A 19,911-nucleotide genomic window follows, 5' to 3' on the forward strand; every position below is an offset into this window, starting at 1 on the left:
CACTTACAGCACAGCAGCAGCGGAATAAAAAAGACTTTAAAAATGTAAAATATAAGAAAAGTTTCGGGTGAATTCTGAGTTCCAAATGATGAACCTGTAGCAGTTCATCACATGAACAAAACTACAGGTTTTAGGACTGATCCAAACAGGAAATGAATACACCTGTAAACACATGTACAGTCCTGAAGAGACAGAGACAAGCCTTGACCAACAGGATTAACCCAGACTAATCTGGATAAACCTTTACTGTAATAGACAAAACAAGAAAAAACAAAAAAAAATTTAGACAAATATAGACTAACCTGACCACACTTGGGTGTCCTAGAGTGTTTGTCTGTATTGTGTAGGGTCTCAGCTGCCCCGCATCAACACACTGCACTCCAACCTGTCTACCTGTCCATTTTCATTCATTTCACACCTGAACCTTTGGTTTAAAGTCAAAGAGAAAAGCAGCAGCACAATGTTTTCTACATGTACATATGTTTTCTAGAAGCCGTGTAGCTTGTACCGTTTAGTGTTTGTTGGTTTTTGCTGGTGATTCTGCACCTAGTGTGGAAATAAAATGCATCCTGTCCACATTATACTGTCGTCTCTCTGCTTAATACATTATAGTCATATTAAGTGATGAACTACATTATCCATAATTCACTGTCTTCCTCAGCACCAGCACAGATCTCATGTTGTTCAAGTTTTATTTTCACCAATTAGTCAGTTACAGATTAATATGTAATGATTCCTTAAATCTGACTGGCTGATGAACAGTTTCTTGTTTCTGACTGGCTCAGTCAATGATTTGTTAATTTAACATGAAATCAGTGTGAATCAAATAGCCAATAATCAATGGTTATTGATCCAGGAGAAAAATCAATGATTTTTACAGTGAACAGCTGATCTATGTTTTGATTGATTTAGGTTATCAATCAGCCCGAGAATGAATTTGATGGACGACCCTTGACCCCGATTCCATTCACCTGTAGAAAAACATATATAACCTAGGGTTAGTAACACTGAAAACTGGTAATGTCTTATATATGTGAGTCAGTGATACAGTTGAGTCTCACCCTGAAGGTGTGTCCAGCCAGCGGCTGCTGTCTGATGTCTGAGTGGTCGAGGCCCAGACTGGCTGATGTCACATAGAGGTCCGAATAATCTGGACCACCGAAACAACAGGAAGTAGTCTTCATCACAGGTAGAGAGACTGTCTGTAGCCGTACACCTAAGAGAATACAACAGGTGATCTTCACTAACCACAACACACACTGTAACTTAACCAGTACAACCAGTAACCAACCAGTAAACGGGTCAATGTTGATAACCCGTCCTCCATTATAACAGGCGACCCACAGTCCACCGTTTGCGTCAACCGTCATACCATCAGGAAGTCCTTCTCCCTCCTCCATACTATAAACAACACGACGGTTACCTTGGCAACAACAACAGTTTGTGGGGTCACTTATGGTTCATCGTTTCATAAAATGTTTAATTAATCCATTGTTTTATATATATCTATGTATAAATATATGTGTACTGCAGTATATAAATACATATATGTACTGTACCATAAATACATCTGTCTATAGTACTATAAAATTAGTACCCTTTGTTTGTGTGGATCTGTGTGTCTTAGTTGTAGGTGCCCTGTCTGACTGGCTTGAATAGTGGGCAGTGCTGGGAGCTAATTAGTCCATCGCACACTTCCTGGAGTTTGAAAAGTTTAGATTCCACCAGCTAGACTGGCTTCAGCAAGGATTTAAACTCCCAGCACCTGTACATTGTCCTTGGCCTCCAAACCCTTGTGAACATTGTGAATTTAGGATTGTTGTTAGTTAGATTATTGGATTGTTGGCCCTCGTCATAGCTTTCTGTATTTATAGTATATTTTGTAAATATAGTATTATTTATCACTGTCTTTATCTCGTAAATATCTGTAAATAGTAATGAAGCTGTAGGGGTGAACTGCTATTTTCTTTCTACTGTTTTCTCTTGTTTTTCACTTTAGGAAGTTAGGGTCAGTGAATGTCTTTTTGGGCTTTTTTGTTTGTTTCTTCTCTGGGGCTTTCTTTGGGGAATTATTTTGTTTGTTGTTTTGGCCTTGGCTGACCCTGAGTTATAGTACTTTACTTTTGTATCACCTTCTCTTAGTTGTAGAAATAAATTACACACCTAATTGCAAATTTTGGAATCTGGACCTTGGTTTGGGGACCGGGAAGTGAACAGCCTTATTTGTTCTTCTTTGTTGCACTCTTAAGCACTAGACAGGGGCATAACGTGCAGTATAGATATATTTGTACTGTAACATGAAAAAATACATGTACCGTGGTATAAATACACAACTTGCAATATAAGTACACACATGTACTGAAGTATATGTTCTCAGTTACCAAGTTGTCCTGTGTTTGTGTCATAGTCAAAAGCATCGATAGTAAGAGACAAACTGTCGATATAGAAAAATGTCTTCATGTCAAGAGACCAGTCCATCCCATTTGATATGTCCACCTGAGAATAAGACAGACACAGAGAGTGCTGAGATCACAAAATCCTGTCAGATAATGTATGTCCACCTGAGAGGTTACCTGGTTCAGGTGTTTGGTCACAGTGAGGTCAGCAATCACAGAGAACAGGGAACCTTGTTTTTTCATAACCTCTGCTGGTCGCAGCTCCTTCCCCATCGTACCTGCATGGCATCACACTGTTACCACAGTAAAACAAACAGGTGAGGAAGTAAACAGGTGAGCAGACTGACCTGCCAGCAGTCGGCCAATTGGATCAACTTTCCCATCGTTTAGGCGGTTGTTCGGTTTGTCCTCGTCTACCTCCACCAATGAAGTCGTCGTCTGAGTGGTCCAATCTACAGCCACAATGCTGCGACCCACACCTGCAACATACCCCCCCGTCCTCCGAGGAACAGCAAAGCCCACGGTGTCCCCTGAGGGAGGAACAGATCAGAGACTGATAGGTGTGATCATTTATTTACATAGTTGATTAAACCTATTAGACCATGCTGATTTGCAGACCTGCATCCATTGACTCAATGTGATTGGTCACTGGACTCCAGCGGTGAATTTTCTGCCCAATGATGTCAACAAATAGTAGTGTCTGCTGTGACTCCTCCCACACAGGCCCTTCACCAACCAAAGTGCCTAATTTCACCACAGGCACCACCTTTAATGATGACATGTTTGACCAGGTTGTCTGGACCAATCACTGAGCAGGATTCAACTCACGCGCCTGTCACTCCATGGAAATGATAGGAAGTCAAAGTACAGCAACACAGTCCTACAGTGTACTACATATTGTACTAGTAAAAACATGCTCAGGTAGTACCAATTAATACAGCATATAATTTATAGCATACGTAGTGCTACAAGTCTTCTATAATGCACTAGATAATTTATTACTACATTGTAGTATTTTACATGATGTAATACTAAGCAGTCCTACAGTTTATCATGAATTTACTTCGAGTACTGAATGCTGCTAAAGTATTATGACAGATTACTTAATACTAGTGTTGAATGGTGCATTAATTGTTACGGTATGCAACACTAGCCAGTACTACAACAATATTTGCATTGGCTTAAATTAACTCTCATATTGCAGTATTATCCAATACTACAACAGGACACTCATCAGTATTGTGTTTGTGTAATGGGTCGGCTTAGGATCAGCTTATACAGTACACTTCTGTCCTCTGTCCTTAAGAAATTCGTCAGTTTTTGGCAATTAACTCCCCAGACACGCTGAGAGCTTGCACAAAAATACTGTTTAATAATGTATAACATCATTAACTATGAACGTAGTTCATTTTCTGCGTCATGGGGCTCGAAAGGAATTCACACAGTACAATTTTAATCAATCCTTCATGGGTTAGTAAACAACTAATTACGAACTTATGTCACTCAGTGGAGTAATGGTTAAATTCAATTTGTTTTAGTAGTTGGTTCTTAAAAAACCGATGTGAAGTAAGTTCCCATAAATTTAAAAGGACTTAATATTTTCTAAAATCTGCACGTTTGAATACACGTGACCGTTTTAAACGGTGAGATTTTTAACGGAGTTTGGGTTATCCAACTGCAATCTCAGTCACTGACATGCGGAACTACTTTGGAACACGTAGTGTTTCAGTAACGGTGTACGTTCTGTGAACTTAAACACAAAGCTTGTGCACGCATGTCTTTTATGTACAAGCCAAAACATATTATTTCCTACCTGTAGCAGTAACTTACGGACCACAGTTCTTCCTTCGAAAACACGAAGTAGGATGGACAGTTTCACTGCTCCGCCCCTCTCAACCGTATAACTCTGAACAAAAGTATCCAGCGGATTATTTTTAATATATTTATTATAGATAACACGTAAAAAATGTATCATAGTTCATTACAATTTAATTTTAATATTTTCCCTACTCGCTAAACATTTCTATAAACACTTAAAGGTTTGAATTTCACAAACTGAGGACGTATTCTACATGTGAATATTTACTGTAAACTATAGCAGCCAAAAACAGCCATGGAAACTATTCACTTATTTTTAATGCTGTCATCTCAGGCATTCAGGGCCATTCCAACACCCTTGATTATTCAATGGGAAGACCAACAGCTGTGACTAAAAGGGCTGGAAACAAAAACAACCAGGCCAGAGTTTAAATTCAGACAGAATTTAGTCAAAATAAAAAATACAAATGAAATATTTTAAACATTTACAAAATAAAAATAGCTTTTTTCCCCACAACAAAACATCTTGCTGGGTCCTGGTGGATAGCCTTTAATCAGAAACAACAGGAGACAGCTGAGAGCAAACAGAAATCATGTCCTGAGTCAGAGCCAGACCAGCATACTCTGTTTGGACATTCACTTAATGGGGCCAGGGTCACAGACACCAAGAAGCTTTGAAAACCACGTGGGATAGTAGAAAGCCCAGGAAAAAGTGAACAGCAAAAAGACTTAGCTCTGTCTGTCTGGGTGAGTCTGGTTTAAGACCTGAAGCAACATTTGAGGAACACAGAAGAAAACATTAGTAATAAATCAACATGTTCTTGTCCTTGTAGGTGCAAAACAGTCCCAGTCGAAAACTGGATCCAGGTCATACACTAGAAGAGATCATGTTCGGTAATTAATATTTGGCCATGACCATCATTAAGTTCAGACAAGTTTCTGGGTGAGACCAGAACTATCCAGGTGTAGAACACATTTCCCAGAAATTTTAATGACTCTGCAACGTAAGATCAGTCCTCAGAGATGGCTGTGTCTTTGGTCATCTTAACAGATCAGTCTGACATCTGCAAAACTTCATTTATTCATATACGTTAATATGTCAGACTTTATTTCTAGATCAAATCAAACCTTAAAATACTGAATCTGTTACTGCCAGTATGAGGTTTTTAAATGTTTCATTGGACTTTATAAACAAACAAGAAATTGTCAACATGTTAAGTTTTAATCAGAGATCAGAATAAACCTTTAATTACTGCAGGATCACTTTTTCACAGCGGTGGCTCGGGCTCTGGTCAACCTATCAATCAGCAGCTGGTCAGAGGTGGAGCACCTAGCGAGCACTGCCCCCATCTCTGCTTCATTGCGGCGCTCAATCGCAGCCTCTGCCGCCCCCTCCAGGTCACTGACAGGAAGTTGAGTGGAAGAGTCAGTTTAGGGATCAGAACTCATCTGTCTGATGATGTGACAGTTATTTAATCTTACCTGACAGCCAGATGAGCTTTGACCTTCTGCTCCGGCGTAACCTTGGAAACGTATTTCTTGGCTTCATACTTGTTGTTGCACTTCATACAAATGTCAACAAAGGCCTAGAGGAGACAGAGACTCATTGGTAAAAATCTTTATTCATTGACCCGTAAGAAGTAATCTATTAAATAAAAACTGAAATCTCTCAGACCTAGGCTTGTGCAATAATCACATTTTATTCAATTATGATGACAGCTTCCAAAGATTATAAAAACAAAATAATCAAAAAAATTATTATTTTATACCCAATTCATCACATCCTTTCTGGCAAATCCTTTCAGCTACATCAGATTGGAAGGGAAATGTCTGAACATCTTTAGGTCTCTCCAGAGATGTGCTGTGGGGTTAGAAGCCCCAATGACCAGGGATTGGTACTTTGGTTTGCTGATTTGTCTACTTCTACTGTTAGTAACTAGGTGTTGTAGGTAGCAGTCTGAGACTAACCCCTCTTCATGAACGGAGGAACATGGGCATCAGTTTACAAGTTGAAGCTCAGAGGCCAAATAATGATGTTGACTGACACAGAGTAATATTACAACGTTTAATGACTGTTATTTATTAACTGAAAACTAGGACTAACAGCAGTGTGACAGTGACACTGTTATGTGATCACAGAGTTTCTGTAACAATCAAACATCAATGTAATGTGCGTACTACCCGCAAACAAAACTTTGCAGCCTTATAATAGAGCTGTATTGCCAAGTAGATATTTGCCCTCAGACAATTTTGATTGCTGTACAACAAGGTTTCCATACAAAGAAAGATATAGCTATCAAACTAAAATAACCTTGTAAAATTAACTTTACTGAATGTGAAACTACACTATAAATCTAAACAACACTCCTAAAACTTGAAAACCCATAGAAGAGCACAGATTTCCACTTCCAATTTACTGTTAATGTGCTATTTAGAAAGTTTGTGACATTTGCTTAATCTCTGTCATTTTTGGATGATTCAAATCTAAAACTTCACTAACACAGCTCTTCACTCTAGAGCAGGATTTCTTGAAGGTTTTCTCTGTATTCAGCTTCATTTATCCCTCTCTCAATTCTGACCATTCTCCCTGTCCCTGTTCCTGAAAGGATGCGTGAAGTGTCTTCTGCTGATATTTCAGACTTCTTCATTTTACAATTATATATAACACTGTGCTCCCAGGGACATAATCTAACCCTAGGCTCATCACAAAATATTTCTGTGGATGTCTATAGAGAGTTTTTGTATCTCTAGGATCTTATATAAAAAAACAAAACAGTGAGTCTTTCTAATCTGTGACCAATCAGTTCAGTCTGTCAATGGTGGACTCAAGTTAATTACTAGATTTATCTCAGGAAGAACCTGATCCCAGTGAATATGTACAGCAAGCTTCTGAATACGTAATTAAATAATTTTTAAGTTATGGATCTTTAAGTTGTCATTGTGATAACCAGGTGAATATGAGCTTCTTACCAGGTAGCCAATAGGAGACTTCTTGCTTTTTGAGAACTTTTCTAACTCCTCCCACTCCTCCTTCTCTGCCAGAGACTTCAGCTTCAACCACCAATACCTGCATGATTGAGACAGGTAAAATGACAAGTTGGAGATACTAATAATACATCTTGTGTTCAGGTGCTTCCTGTCACTTGAGGATTTACTCATGAACTAATTACTGAAAACTACAGCCAATCAAAGCGGAGCTCGGTGTGACATCACCTGCTGTTTTTTACCTTTTGTCTGGTACTCTAAAATCTCTGTAAAGTTGTTCGGCCTGTTTGTGAAGTCCCAACGCCAGCAGGGCTTCCATTGTTGCCTGGACAGGAAATAACATCATAACACCACAGGTAAATGTCCTGCGCCCTGCTTCCTTAATCTACCTTCATAGACCCATCCCCTGTATGTACCTGTAATGACAGACCTAGAAGCCCTGCCCCCTTCTCATCATCCAGTTTTCTCTGAAATCGAAGGAGACGCATCTCGTCCTCCGTGGCCTGAAAACCAAAACAAATAATTTTACTCCTTTTTTTTGTTGTTTTGTTTTGGGACAGCTCCCTTTATCATCCACTGATCTAAATCTGAATTAATCAACTGCTATAAAAGATGAAGAGATGAACATATGTTCAGGTGAACATTTTGATATAAAATGACCCTGACCTTTGCTGCAAATTCATTCTTGGCCTTGTTGTATTCGTCTACAGCGCTCTGCAGTAGAGACAGACGGCTGTCTAACCTCTATAGAGAGAGAGAGAGAGAGAGAGAGAGAGAGAGAGAGAGAGAGAGAGAGAGAGAGAGAGAGAGAGATAATAAACAGCTGCAGCATTAAAGAAACACTAAAAACAATATACAATGCTATTGACTATTGAATAGTGATAAGTAATGGATTGCAGGTTAAGGTTTGATCTTCTAATTTGAATAAATCTAACAATGTTCAGACAGCTCGATGATCAAACATCAGTTCTGAAGGAAAAATAAAGGTGGATTTATTATCAGCTGAGTCAGTGTAGTCTTTACCATTTAATCAGGTATAGACAAAGATGTATGATCTGATGTATTTACAGTTTGATTTTAAATAACCTACAGTGTTGTTACCTTTTCTCTGTAACTGGCAGAGACATAGTAGTTGGCGAGTTCCTGGTGATCGTCATCCTGGTTGTAAAGATCCTTCAGAGTGTCCTGTTCCTGCAGCTTACAAAACTGACACAACACACACACATCAGTGAACTTCAAGTGGATTAGAGGAGTCATCAGCTGACATGTAGGAACAGTGTGTTTAAGGTGAGGGAGTGTACCTGTCTGTAGAGGCTCAGAGCCACTGGCTGATTCCTCAGAGTCATGAAGAAATCTCCTCTGTTCATCTCATTTTTCAGGTAACTCACAACTGTGTAAACTGAGCACAGGACACAGAGGTGACTTAATTAATATGTTATACACCTGAGTGACGGGTATGACGGCAGAGCTAACACACTCACCCAGGTCTGTGTCTCCACTCTCCACAGCTTTACTGAGTGCCAGCTGACTCCGCTTCATTTTCAGCAGCAGAGGAACCTGCTCTCCAGACCGAGCCTCAAAGTCCAGCAGCTGAGAGAGACAGAGGCCATAACTATGTCAATACGTAAGGTGACTGAATTATATCAACATGCTTCTTGTCTTAATTCTTCACTGAGCTATATCTGATGAGGACAACAGTTTTATAAAGTCATACATAACCTTTATGGCAAGCTCAGTGCGACCACATTCATAGGCTTTAGCTGCGATGTCTGAGTAGGAAACTCCAGGTGAGTCTCCCACCTTCACACACACTGCTCGAGCTATGGCCTCATCTGACAGGTCCTTCTGCTGCACCTGGACACAGATGAGTCAGTGTGGAACAGTTAGTTGAGAACGGATTTTACTGTAGGTAAATGTGACCAACAACAGTAAATATAACTGCATCAATATATCAGAGCGGGTGACAGGTGAGGTTCAGGTTACCTTGCAGGAAGCCCAGTGTTTGAGGACTCTGCTGACTCCCTGATAATCAGGAATCTTCAAGTAACGACAGATTTCTATTGCCAACGGATAAAACTGTCGATAAACCAATCTGAGAGATATAGGTAAAGGGGAAAGAGACAGGTGCAAGGCAGAAAGGGAGGGAGAGACAGTGTGTGGTGTATATTATAACTATTGTAATCCCTGTTGGTCCCAGTTGAAAGGCTTTGAGACCAATTACATCAATATAATCAAGCCTTAAAAGTTCTGGATAAGAAACCACAATTTCCTCACTGCCCTTTTACTTTATAATTGTGTAGAATTGAGTTTTCCCATGAGGTCAAAAAATGTTTGATGTACCTTAAATTAATTTTTTTTCGGACAATATTTATTGTGTAGACATTCTGTAGACAGGTAGTTTACAGTATAGTATGTGTGTATGGGGTAAGTACAGAACAGGGTTCTAAGGATTTTAAGGTATAGTTGGTGTGAGATTTGAAAGGGTTTTTATTAAAATATATTTACCTATTTTTTCTGTACCTGGTGTCTGCTGATTTAAATTAGGTAAATCCCGTACATTGTATCACTTCTCACTGTATGAGATACATTTTCTTAAACATTGTCCATGAAATAATTTATTATCATTATTTAATATTATTATTATTGTTATTATTAACAATGGGGACAAACACAGGATACATGTGTTGACTCACCTGTCTATCAGCACCTGGAGAGTCATCTGTTTGAATCTGAGGTCAGAGGTCAAAGAGTTTAACACCATGGTAACAGTGTGATTCTACTTTGAAGTAATTACAGCAGTCTGCGCCTGTTTAACCACTATTGTACTACATGTACCATTATGCACATGGTCAGCATGAGGATATTGGGTATGTGTGAGCGGCAGACCCACACCGCTTTCTCTGACGGCATTCAGGACTCTGAGTTCTCTGCAAGTCTGGACAAACTGATCAGGGCTGAAATCTGTAAGGAAACACTTCCCAAATGATGCCGCCTGGTGGATACAACAAGAAGAGCAAGGTTACATACTGACCCTGAATTGGTTTATCTATGACACTGACTCTTGGTCACTGTATAGAATATAATTTCCCGTTTCTCACCTTTAGCAGGGATTTCTGGGTAGTGGAGTCATACTCATGACCTGCTGCCTCAACACACTGTCGGACTGCTTCTCCCAGCATTCTTTGCTCCTTAATCTCCCTTAAATACTCATCAGCCTTCTGACTTGACTTCTACAAAAAGAACAATCCACACATATCTACTCACAGAAACCAGATCTGTTTGATATGACCATTTATACCTGTATTGAAGAAAACTCCAAGAAGAAAAGAACAGAAGGGTACTGTGCCAGTGAGACTGACTATGTTTAGACAGACATGTAAAGCAGTTACCTCATACTCTCGGTGGGCCTCTAGTAATAGAGCTCCAGGAGCCATGGATGCGATTTTGAAGATGTCCTGACAGACTAAAGGAACTTCCTGAAGCAGCTCCTGATTGGTTGAACTGATAATACGAACTCCATCAAGTTCTCCAACCAAAACACACAGATCCTCAACAGGGAACCTGAGGTTAGAGGTCAAGGGTCAAACAGTCAGAACATCACCGGAACCGAGAACGACTCAAGTTCAACTGGAACTGATTTAAAGGATACTGGATGGGATCATTACAGAGTCCAACCACCATTAGGAGTCTGTCCCACATTAACACTACAGATGGCTGCTGACTCTTTGGTCTGCGACACCTGGACATGCAGAAAAAAATGACACAAGGAAACAGGTGGTTTGCAACAGGACAAACCATAAAAAGTTACATTACATTTGACAAAATCTTAAATGTCAATTTAAAAAAATCTTTAAGCAATATACCAATTAAATCATCAAATAGATAGTTCAAATAGCAAAAGAACGCATCAACTTAAGCATGAAAAAACAACAACTCAACTTTTCTTTAGATGTATTTGGGTTTAGACTCAGATTGTCTGCATAATAGTGGCGGTCAATACTTTTCAGAACAACAAAAATTTCAACAGTTTTTCCACGTAACCCTACTCAGTTCAGTTTGTTCCACTTGTTGTACCATATCAGGCAAGTTAACATAAAATGTCCGGTCTGGATTTTGAAGAAATTCAAACCCAAAGTATCTTTTATCAGATTGAGATAATTTATAGTTATTTAGTATTTAGAATACTATACACTATTATTCTTTCATTTACAATATTTAGTGTACACACAACACCAAGGGCGGGGGTGGCAGTGGCTCAGTTGGTAGAGTGGCTGCCCGCTGATGCACCCTGCTCTTCCTAACCACATGTCAAAGTGTCCCTGGGCAAGACACTGAACCAGAAAGGGCAACTAGTGTAAAAACTGTGGCAGATAAACACGTGGACTAATGATTCGCTGTGGTGACCCTGAACTTCATCTTTATCGACGCAATCAACTTTGCACCAAAAGAGTGTCTTCTCCATATTTCATTTGCACGCTCATCACTTATTGTCCACCACCCACTATCCTTCAGTCCACCTATATATCCATTTCCTTTCAGCAGGATTCACACTGCACAGGGAAATGTGTTTCATGGGCTGGTGCAAATTATGCGTGGCAGTCATGTGTGTGATGACATGAATAGCGTGTTGGTTGCTATAAGTTAGACAAGTAAACATACCAAACCATCTGTTTAGGTGTCGTCATCTTTTTCGTGTCCACTACACTCAGTTTTTCCTGCAGAAACAAAAAAAAAATCACCATTCGATCATCCACAAACACCTGCCATTTTATGTAAGAAAAATTATAAGTAATTGGATGGTGATGTTACTCACCTGAAGGTTAGAGAAGCCTGTCCACAAGTGTCCAGTGTCAGTGAAGAGAGCCAGGTATCTATAACTGAAAGACACAGACATGTGGACAATGCTGCCCGCCTGAGGACTGAGACCAGGAGGACACTGAGGACAAACAAGTGACGTTAATTACACATTTGTTTGGCTACCTGTCTGTCTACCTGTCTATATGTGTGTGTTACTGTCTCACCACATTGGTACAGGACGTGTTGTCCAGGATGAAGAGTTCAGGTCCAGTGGACAAAAGCACTTTAGTCTGTCGGTCCTGAGTCAGGACAACCCAGCAGGATGGCTTCCCCTGCAGACCTGAGAGAGACACGTGTGATATAGAGAGTGAAAGAGGCAAGTCAGAGGGAGGCAGCTGGGAAAGAGTGATGAACAGGCATTACCTGGGACCTCAGGTAACCTGCGCGGCTTCAGGTCGTCAATGTTTGTTGCCAATGTGTAGCGTGAAGATCCCGTTATTATAGCAACACCTGTTCCATAAGGAGAGTGGAACACCTTGGCCTCCAATACCTGAGACTGGACCACTTCCTGTTTATGACAAGAAATTTGTTATTTTAGTTAACAGACCCAAACTGGTTAGTTAACAGACTGATCCAAGACATACATACTAGTAACCAGACTAACCTGACCCATACTAAAGTGTCTCTTGAAGGACCCAAAAAGATCATAGATCAGAACTGTTCCATCTTCTTGGATACACAGCAATTCGTCACTGACCGTCCAACCCAATTGGACCACAGGACCACTCTTCCACTGGAGACAGGTAAGACATTGAGACAAGTCAGATAAGATAAAGTATCTCCAGCAAGGCTGAGCCTGACCACCCTAACCTGGAAACTCTCTTATTTGTGATCTCATTATTTACATTTAGTCATTTAGCAGACGCTTTTATCCAAATTACTTGATCAAACAGAGATGTGTCCATCTGTCAACTCACTACAACCTATAATGAAAACGTGTTTTTATAAGTACATGCAACACAGATGAATAGTTTCTGCATTTGGCATAAATACTAAAGTTTTGTGATGGTGTAAAACAGAGCTCCTTCAATGTTGCAGCCATTTTGACTCAAAATTTATGGCTTATGATAGAGACAAGGAATCTGTTCACAGTATGAAGGAAGACATTTCTCAGTTATTTAAGACATCAATAGTAGATTTGTTTCACAAAGATAGGTAAAATTCTGGAAGTGTACTGGACACATAACTAAAGATGAAACAGATTTCCTCTGGAAAATATACTTTACATCATTTAACAAGAAAAAGATAAAACCATGACCAAGCTGAAAGGGAATTAAACGTGTCTGTGGAGACACTAATGTCAAGTGGTCTCACCTGGTCTGATAAACATGACTTTTACTTACACATATTTCTTGTGCAAATATGTGTAAGTATGACGATAAGACATTTGCCAGCAGTGCTTTCTTTGGACCAGAAAAAGAACTGCAGTACTCTGCTCAAAGGGATTGCTGCAAAAGCTGAACTTAAACGGGAAGAAAAATAACACGTGCATACTTTTATGGCCCTGTGAATGATTAGAAAGTTTTGAGTAACCACACTGTGTCAGGACTGGATGTTGCTAATGGATGGTCAAGTATCCCAGGCTTTGACATTTCTGTGGACTGGGCAATATTAGTTTGAAATATGAGTTTACCTGGTCACTGCAGTGACATTTGTTCATAGAGGCAATGTTTCCAAGGTCTCAGGTGATCGTGGAAAATCCACGAATTCCATGATCAGGAAATAGTGGATTGAACTACGAATGGTTCCCTGAAAGGACACAGTAAGCAGCCAGATCTATCAATGAGCAGTTAAGGATGAGCTGACAAATTTAAAGAAACTGCATCAGCAGCTGTTTACGATCAATTTCTCTAAATGCAGTGTGGACGAGCAATCTGTCAAAAGATCTGGAATCAACTGAGAAACAGCAATGTTAGTCTGTCATAACAGGAAAATTGTGGAGCAATGCATTTCACCTTCTGAAGAGGCTTCAGAAGGGTTTGTGGTGTAGTATATAAACTGCACCATGGTGTTCATCATCCTATAAAAGAAAAGATCAGACTGCTTTTAGACTGTGGAAAATGCTCAGCTGCTATAGGAGCCAACTCTTTAATTGTGGTGACCAAACATGACGTAATTTATAGATGGTTTATTACAATGTTAATGAGTATCTAAATGTTGTGATTTTGTTGTTTTGTTGTTTAAAGTTTTAAGATTATCATGGCTTCTGCACATTCTGCATGCTCTACTTAGTTTGATTCATGTCAACTCCCCTCTTTTTGGTGTAAATCTATAATTAGCCCTATTTGAAAATTACAATAAGGGGACTCAAGTTTCTCTTAATTATACGAGTATTGTGTACTTCTATAAGTACATTCTATACCTCTATTATGAAAGTTAGATTATTAACTTTCTTGACAAAAGAGGTTGGTTTTAGAAACGTAGATTCTCTGTTGATCTTTTTTTTTTTTTTCAATTTGTACTATAGTTAGAAACACATATGGAACAGGCACCTTTAACTCTTATAGACTTTCAAAATTTAACTAAGTTGACATAAATCTTCTGAGGTAAAAGCTAATGTGACTGGTGTAAATAATGATTTTCTACATTATTAGATCTCTATATGAAGCTTCAGAAGCCTTTGTAAAGAAAAACTACTAGATTACTAGTTGGTTTCAAGCACCTTTTGGAGTAAAGCAAAGTAATATTCTTTCCCTAATGCCATTTGCCATTTATAGTAATAATACTGCAAATAGATCAACAGCTTTCATCTTGTCCCCTCACGGGTTGCCACAGTGGAACATGTTCCGCACGATGACTTGGCATCTGTTTTTATGCCAGAGTCCCTTCCTGCCGCAAACCTCCCATTTTTGTCAAGGCTTGGGATCGGCACAGAGGTGGCCCTTGGAGACTGGGTGGGGCATTCGAGCACGCTGTGTTCTGTATTCCAATCCAATGCTCTACCACTGGATACTGCAAATAAAAATTTAAATGTAGAATAAGATGTAATGAGTTAATTGTAACTGTCCTTTAATATGCAGATGAAAGTGTTCCTTGCAGAGACGGAGAAAACTATGCAAAAGATAACTTCTGCTAGTAAATATAACTGATTTGTAAAGATAATCTGATACAGAAACATTAATCCAAGAGTCAGAGATATGGCTGCTGCTTCAAAAAAACAAAAACAAAAAAAAAACAACAATCTTGCCAGTTTGTTGTGACTTCTCTTGGTGTTCTGCTCTGTCTGTCTCCCTGAGTGTATGAGTGTGAGAGAAAGACGCACCTATCCTTTTGGCAGCCAATCACAAGCCAACTTTTAACAACCTATGTGTTGTAGAAAAACAGGTCAAAGACGCTAGTTAACATGAACGTCTTCAATACTCTGGCAGCATTTCAAATTGCAAAAACAATGATGAGATTCTTAATAAAACAACAACAACTCATTTTGAATTTCAACATCTAACCAGTTGTTTATGTTCTATTGTGTATAAAATATGGGTTGATAAGATTTTCATATTATTGCATTCTGTTATTTACTTTTTAGACATTGCCCCAACTTTTTTCGAATTGGGGTTGTACATTAGCTGATAACTCTACTGCTAACACAGCATACAAAAGCATATGCATCAGTATAGAGTTTGAATTGCAGTACTGTGGCTTATGAACAAAGGTAATAATATTGGAAGAAATCTGCAACTTTTCAGTGAAAACTAGATCCCTTTACTGTGTAGTAAGATGACGCAACAGGTTTACTGTTGCAGAAAACGCTTTTTCATTTTGATGCTTTGACTTTTAGTTGTCAAAACACCAATGACTGGAGAAGTACCCCAAATGTTTTACTTAATGTTAATTGTCACTGAGTTATCTCAGTGTCAAAAGATAGTATTAGCATAAAATTATACTTAGCCAACTAAATTAAAAGTATTTTAAAACAGTCCATTTCAGAATTGTATTACTATTCTTAAATATTACAATGCAATAACATTGTTTTTATTTGTTTTGTTTTGTGTTGTGTTCAATGTCTGTTTTTAGACACACTACAAATATAACAAGCTGTTGGAATTTTTAGTTTATTAGATTGTTTTTTTAATGCACGTCAGGGGCTATCACAGTAATTTTGTTGTATTGTACAATACAATAAAGTGGTTAAACTTTACCTCCTTAAACTTAGGATCTTGAACCACTAACCCTCATGTCTTGACTTTATTCTGTAAAGTGCCTTGAAATGACTTTGTTGTGAATTGGCGCTATATAAATAAAGTTGAATTGAATCATGACTGACGACCAACCGAGCTTTACTGACCACATATTCTTCATTTCTCTGGCTGCAGATTTGCTCTGTACAACAATCAATCTCTAAGTTTCTGTATATGCAATGCAACTGCTAATGCAGGCATTGGCAATTTCTTGTCTAAACCAAGTAGGAGTAGAAGGAGTGTAATAAAAAGGTAAAGAGGGGTTTTTACCTGCCTGGATATGCCAATATCCACACTGATGTTGCACCTTCACTGGATACAGATTCTTTATAGTACTGAGATGCTTTGCAGGGTGACATTATCAAATTTCTGAGCCGAGTTTCAACAACAAGACAAATTTGGTAAACCGGAATGTGAGTCAACAAAAAGCTACTCAGCTTCAAAAGCAGGTGAAAACTAGCAATGCTGTTCTTTAGAAAAAGAGTTAAGTGGACTTTCAGCAACCCAACCAGCTCACCTCACAGGGGATGTGTAGAGCACATCACTGTGAAAATTTCTCATTTGCATTGTGACGGGAAAGAAACTGGAAAAAAGCCCTTTACAGAGCAGTTTGTGATGTGGAATGCGTAACCAACATCTGTCAAATAACCGAAACATGACTGGATCCTAAAAACCTGAAAGCAACTAAACAACCCATTTCTGTTGACTTTAACATCTTTACCTCCAGAACACCAAGGTCCAGACACCTACACTCACAGGAGGTTAGGCAAAAGTTGAACTTATTCTGGTAAAACGTATTTCAATGCGAAGAACAGCAGAGAGGGCCCAAAGTGGAACCAAACCTCCTCCCTGGAGAAACAGTTCTGACAGCACCTTGGAACTGCTGCGATATGGGAATAGTGCTATTGATAGGAGGCCAGGAACCAAATGTTTGATTGTTAGAAGAGGGTGAAGCTGGACGAGGAGAAGCATCACCATCAAACCTCAATTGTTTACCAAATAAAAATTCTAAAATATTTATTTCAACTTTGACTGCATTTCTAGGTTACTGGATGTACCCTGATGGGAATATTACCAAACTTTCTGACAGTAAAGACAACCAAAAGGGATGTGAGGGAGTCTGAAGTGACCACTTCTTCAGTGGTTTACCGAATTTCTCATAATGTAAAAATACATAAAATTTTTCAAAATACAGACAGGAAACAAAACGTTTTATTTCTGAGGTTTACAGAGAAACTGATTGGTTAATTTAAACAACAGATGTGTTCATGCAGATGACAGGTGTTTATACTCACAGGGAAACTGGTGATGGTAACTCCAGATGCAGAATAAATTTCTAAATGAGGACGAGAACTAGGAGAACGTCTGTGAGGTTCTCTGAGGAGAGCTGAGACAGACAGTTTAACTATGAGAAGATAGGTATTTATTTCTGAAACAACTCATTTATAAAAATAGATTCATCATATTTAGCTTTTTTTGTGTAATTTAAATGTGGATTAGGTGGTACTAGTCAGATGTCTGTGTCAGAAATGGAAACATTTGAAACATGAAAGGTAACTGTGTGTGTGTGTGTGTGTGTGTGTGTGTGTGTGTGTATATATATTTATAAATATATCAGTTCATCAGCTCAGTGAAGTGAAGCTTCATGAAAGGAACCTATTGGCTGAGAAGCCTTGACAAAGGTGGCAGCATCTCACCATAACTGGTCATAAGATCCTATGATGATACAGTGTGTATATATACCTATGGGTCCTCCGTACGGAGCTGCAGCCACCAAACTGTCACCAAGTCCATCACGAATGTTCCAGCACATGTCATACAACTCCGTTTTCCTGCACACACAAGTAAACATTTATAGATACATGTTTACAGACTATAAACAGTCATTACAATTCACGATAAATGTACATTTTAGCTGGTTTAGTCTCTGGCTAGATTCCACGTAAAATTTTGTCGTTTTCCCAATAAAAAAACAAATACCTGTTCACCTGCTTTTTTGGTTTGAGTCTTCCGCTCAATTTGTCTCACCTGAAAACACCTATCATAACGCGTATTTAATTAATGACTGAACGAACCTAAAAATCATAAAAAACTGATGCTAGCAGGAATCGAACGTTAGGATAGTCACATGACCTGTGGAAATACCAATGCTAACGCAACTGACAGATTGTTACTTCAAATATGGAAACAGGTTAACGCTTTAAAATCGCTTAGAATATAAAAACTGTAATTAAAACCAGCGAGCAGCTAACCTATTTACAGCTGCAGTTTGTGGTTAGCTGTACAGCTAACGTTAGTTTCTGTCGGAGCGGCAAATCACCGATAGACTGACCGATAAAAGGCTTCTCCCAGCGGATTCCAGTTGGCTGTGATGAACGCCATGTTGCCCCGCTCAGAAACAACAACGTTTTTAACTGTGATAAAAACTGTGAGTTAGCTTTTGCTCAATGAGCTGATCGTTTCACAACAACTTCTTCTGTTTCTGCTTCTTCTTCTTCTTCTACAGCTTCATTCAGTTTTTTTTCTTCTGCAAGCAGTTGCCTCTGCTCCGATCAGCAGCGGTAAAGTTTTCATTGTTCGCCCCCTGGAGCCAAAGTCAGTCACTGCAATTTGTTCTTACTAAAACGACACTATGACCAATACAGAAATACTACTACTACTACTACTAATAATAATAATAATAATAATAATATTAATAACATTATATACTTATTTCCTTTTTCCACTTATTTCATAAGTGGTGCTTTTTTAATAAAAGTTTCTAAGAAGGTCATCAAATGTCTTTTTAGTGATGATCTAAACAAGACCAAACAAATCTGCATTTCAAAAAGCCAGAATATACATGTTTTGTATTGATCAGAAAAGTATGAATTCATAGTTTTACACTTTTAAAAATATTAAAGGAGAAACAGAATCGATTTGGAAAACTGATCTGTCAATTAAATAAATCTGTTCTCTCACACTGAGGGTTGATTCCTGGTGTTTTCCGAGGTTTTCTCAACAATTACAGGATGCCCCCCGCCCCCCCCCCCCCCCCCCCACACACACACACACACACACGAACATACACACATCCCTCAGTGAATGGTATTTGAATTCCATTGTTTAAGTGTCTCTTCCTGTTTCCACCTCACGTCTTTGACCTGAACTCTGGTACCATGTATTATAGTTCCTATTAGAAGGTTCCCCAGACTAAGGAAAAACATTCCCCTTGAGGAATTCAGACCGTTCTAAAACAGCTGCCATATTTCCTAACAACCTCCAATAAAAATCTTGTGCAATTACATGAGCTAGTAAAGAGCTTTCAAATTTTGTTTTAACTGCAAAAATACTATTTCACTGTCTGACTTCAAGACAATGAAGTCCAGTGGAAAATGGTTTGATTTTGAAGTAAACGAGGGCGAGATAGTTTAGAGCTAGTGTCTCTCTCTCCCCTAACAAACACAGTTGTGCACTTATCGTCATGGAGACCCCCCCCCCCCCCCCCCATTCTAGGTGTGGTAATGGAATACTGACAGTTAACCCCTTCATAACCAGGGTTTCTCAACCGGAGGCTCAGGGCTCTACAGGGGCACAGAGGGTGAATCTAAGGGTCCAGGTAAGATTTACACTAAAATCTTTACATTTTAAAATTGTTTTGCGTTGTCATAAAACAACTTTGTCTTTTCAGTTCCTAATTG

General features: G+C 38.9%; 2 protein-coding genes across 24 annotated transcripts; both read right to left on the minus strand.

The window, feature by feature from the left end:
• Window positions 1-675: 675 nt before the first annotated feature.
• rgn (regucalcin) lies at window positions 676-4,503 on the minus strand. 20 transcript variants are annotated; one of them, XM_067500383.1, is made up of 8 exons: window positions 4,210-4,503; window positions 3,015-3,162; window positions 2,744-2,926; window positions 2,574-2,674; window positions 2,382-2,496; window positions 1,292-1,423; window positions 1,062-1,202; window positions 676-971 (listed from the first exon to the last, which is right to left on the minus strand). In XM_067500383.1, the coding sequence occupies exons 1-8, from the start codon at window positions 4,369-4,371 to the stop codon at window positions 865-867; spliced, it is 1,089 nt and encodes a 362-aa protein (XP_067356484.1). In that variant the 5' UTR covers window positions 4,372-4,503; the 3' UTR covers window positions 676-864. The 20 variants fall into 20 exon arrangements, 13 of the variants coding, with proteins under 13 accessions (XP_067356484.1, XP_067356486.1, XP_067356483.1 ...); XM_067500385.1 differs by having other exon boundaries at window positions 1,062-1,216; XM_067500382.1 differs by having other exon boundaries at window positions 2,382-2,523.
• Window positions 4,504-4,641: 138 nt separating this feature from the next.
• On the minus strand, window positions 4,642-18,767 carry vps16 (VPS16 core subunit of CORVET and HOPS complexes). Of its 4 annotated transcripts, XM_067500380.1 has the most exons (25): window positions 18,564-18,764; window positions 17,975-18,063; window positions 17,527-17,618; window positions 12,661-12,789; window positions 12,420-12,564; window positions 12,221-12,336; window positions 12,013-12,135; window positions 11,859-11,914; window positions 10,849-10,938; window positions 10,589-10,760; window positions 10,298-10,429; window positions 10,062-10,191; window positions 9,893-9,926; window positions 9,183-9,291; window positions 8,919-9,053; window positions 8,681-8,789; window positions 8,501-8,598; window positions 8,301-8,405; window positions 7,866-7,943; window positions 7,616-7,702; window positions 7,442-7,524; window positions 7,185-7,281; window positions 5,697-5,800; window positions 5,458-5,616; window positions 4,642-5,089 (listed from the first exon to the last, which is right to left on the minus strand). In XM_067500380.1, the coding sequence occupies exons 1-24, from the start codon at window positions 18,611-18,613 to the stop codon at window positions 5,475-5,477; spliced, it is 2,505 nt and encodes an 834-aa protein (XP_067356481.1). In that variant the 5' UTR covers window positions 18,614-18,764; the 3' UTR covers window positions 4,642-5,089; window positions 5,458-5,474. The 4 variants fall into 4 exon arrangements, 3 of the variants coding, with proteins under 3 accessions (XP_067356481.1, XP_067356480.1, XP_067356482.1); XM_067500379.1 differs by having other exon boundaries at window positions 4,642-5,616; XR_010914104.1 differs by lacking the exons at window positions 4,642-5,089; window positions 5,458-5,616 and having other exon boundaries at window positions 5,758-5,800; window positions 7,630-7,702; window positions 18,564-18,767.
• Between the last annotated feature and the right edge of the window lie 1,144 nt (window positions 18,768-19,911).

This window comes from Channa argus, chromosome 4 (genome assembly GCF_033026475.1).
Source record: "Channa argus isolate prfri chromosome 4, Channa argus male v1.0, whole genome shotgun sequence".
Classification (NCBI taxonomy): domain Eukaryota; kingdom Metazoa; phylum Chordata; class Actinopteri; order Anabantiformes; family Channidae; genus Channa; species Channa argus.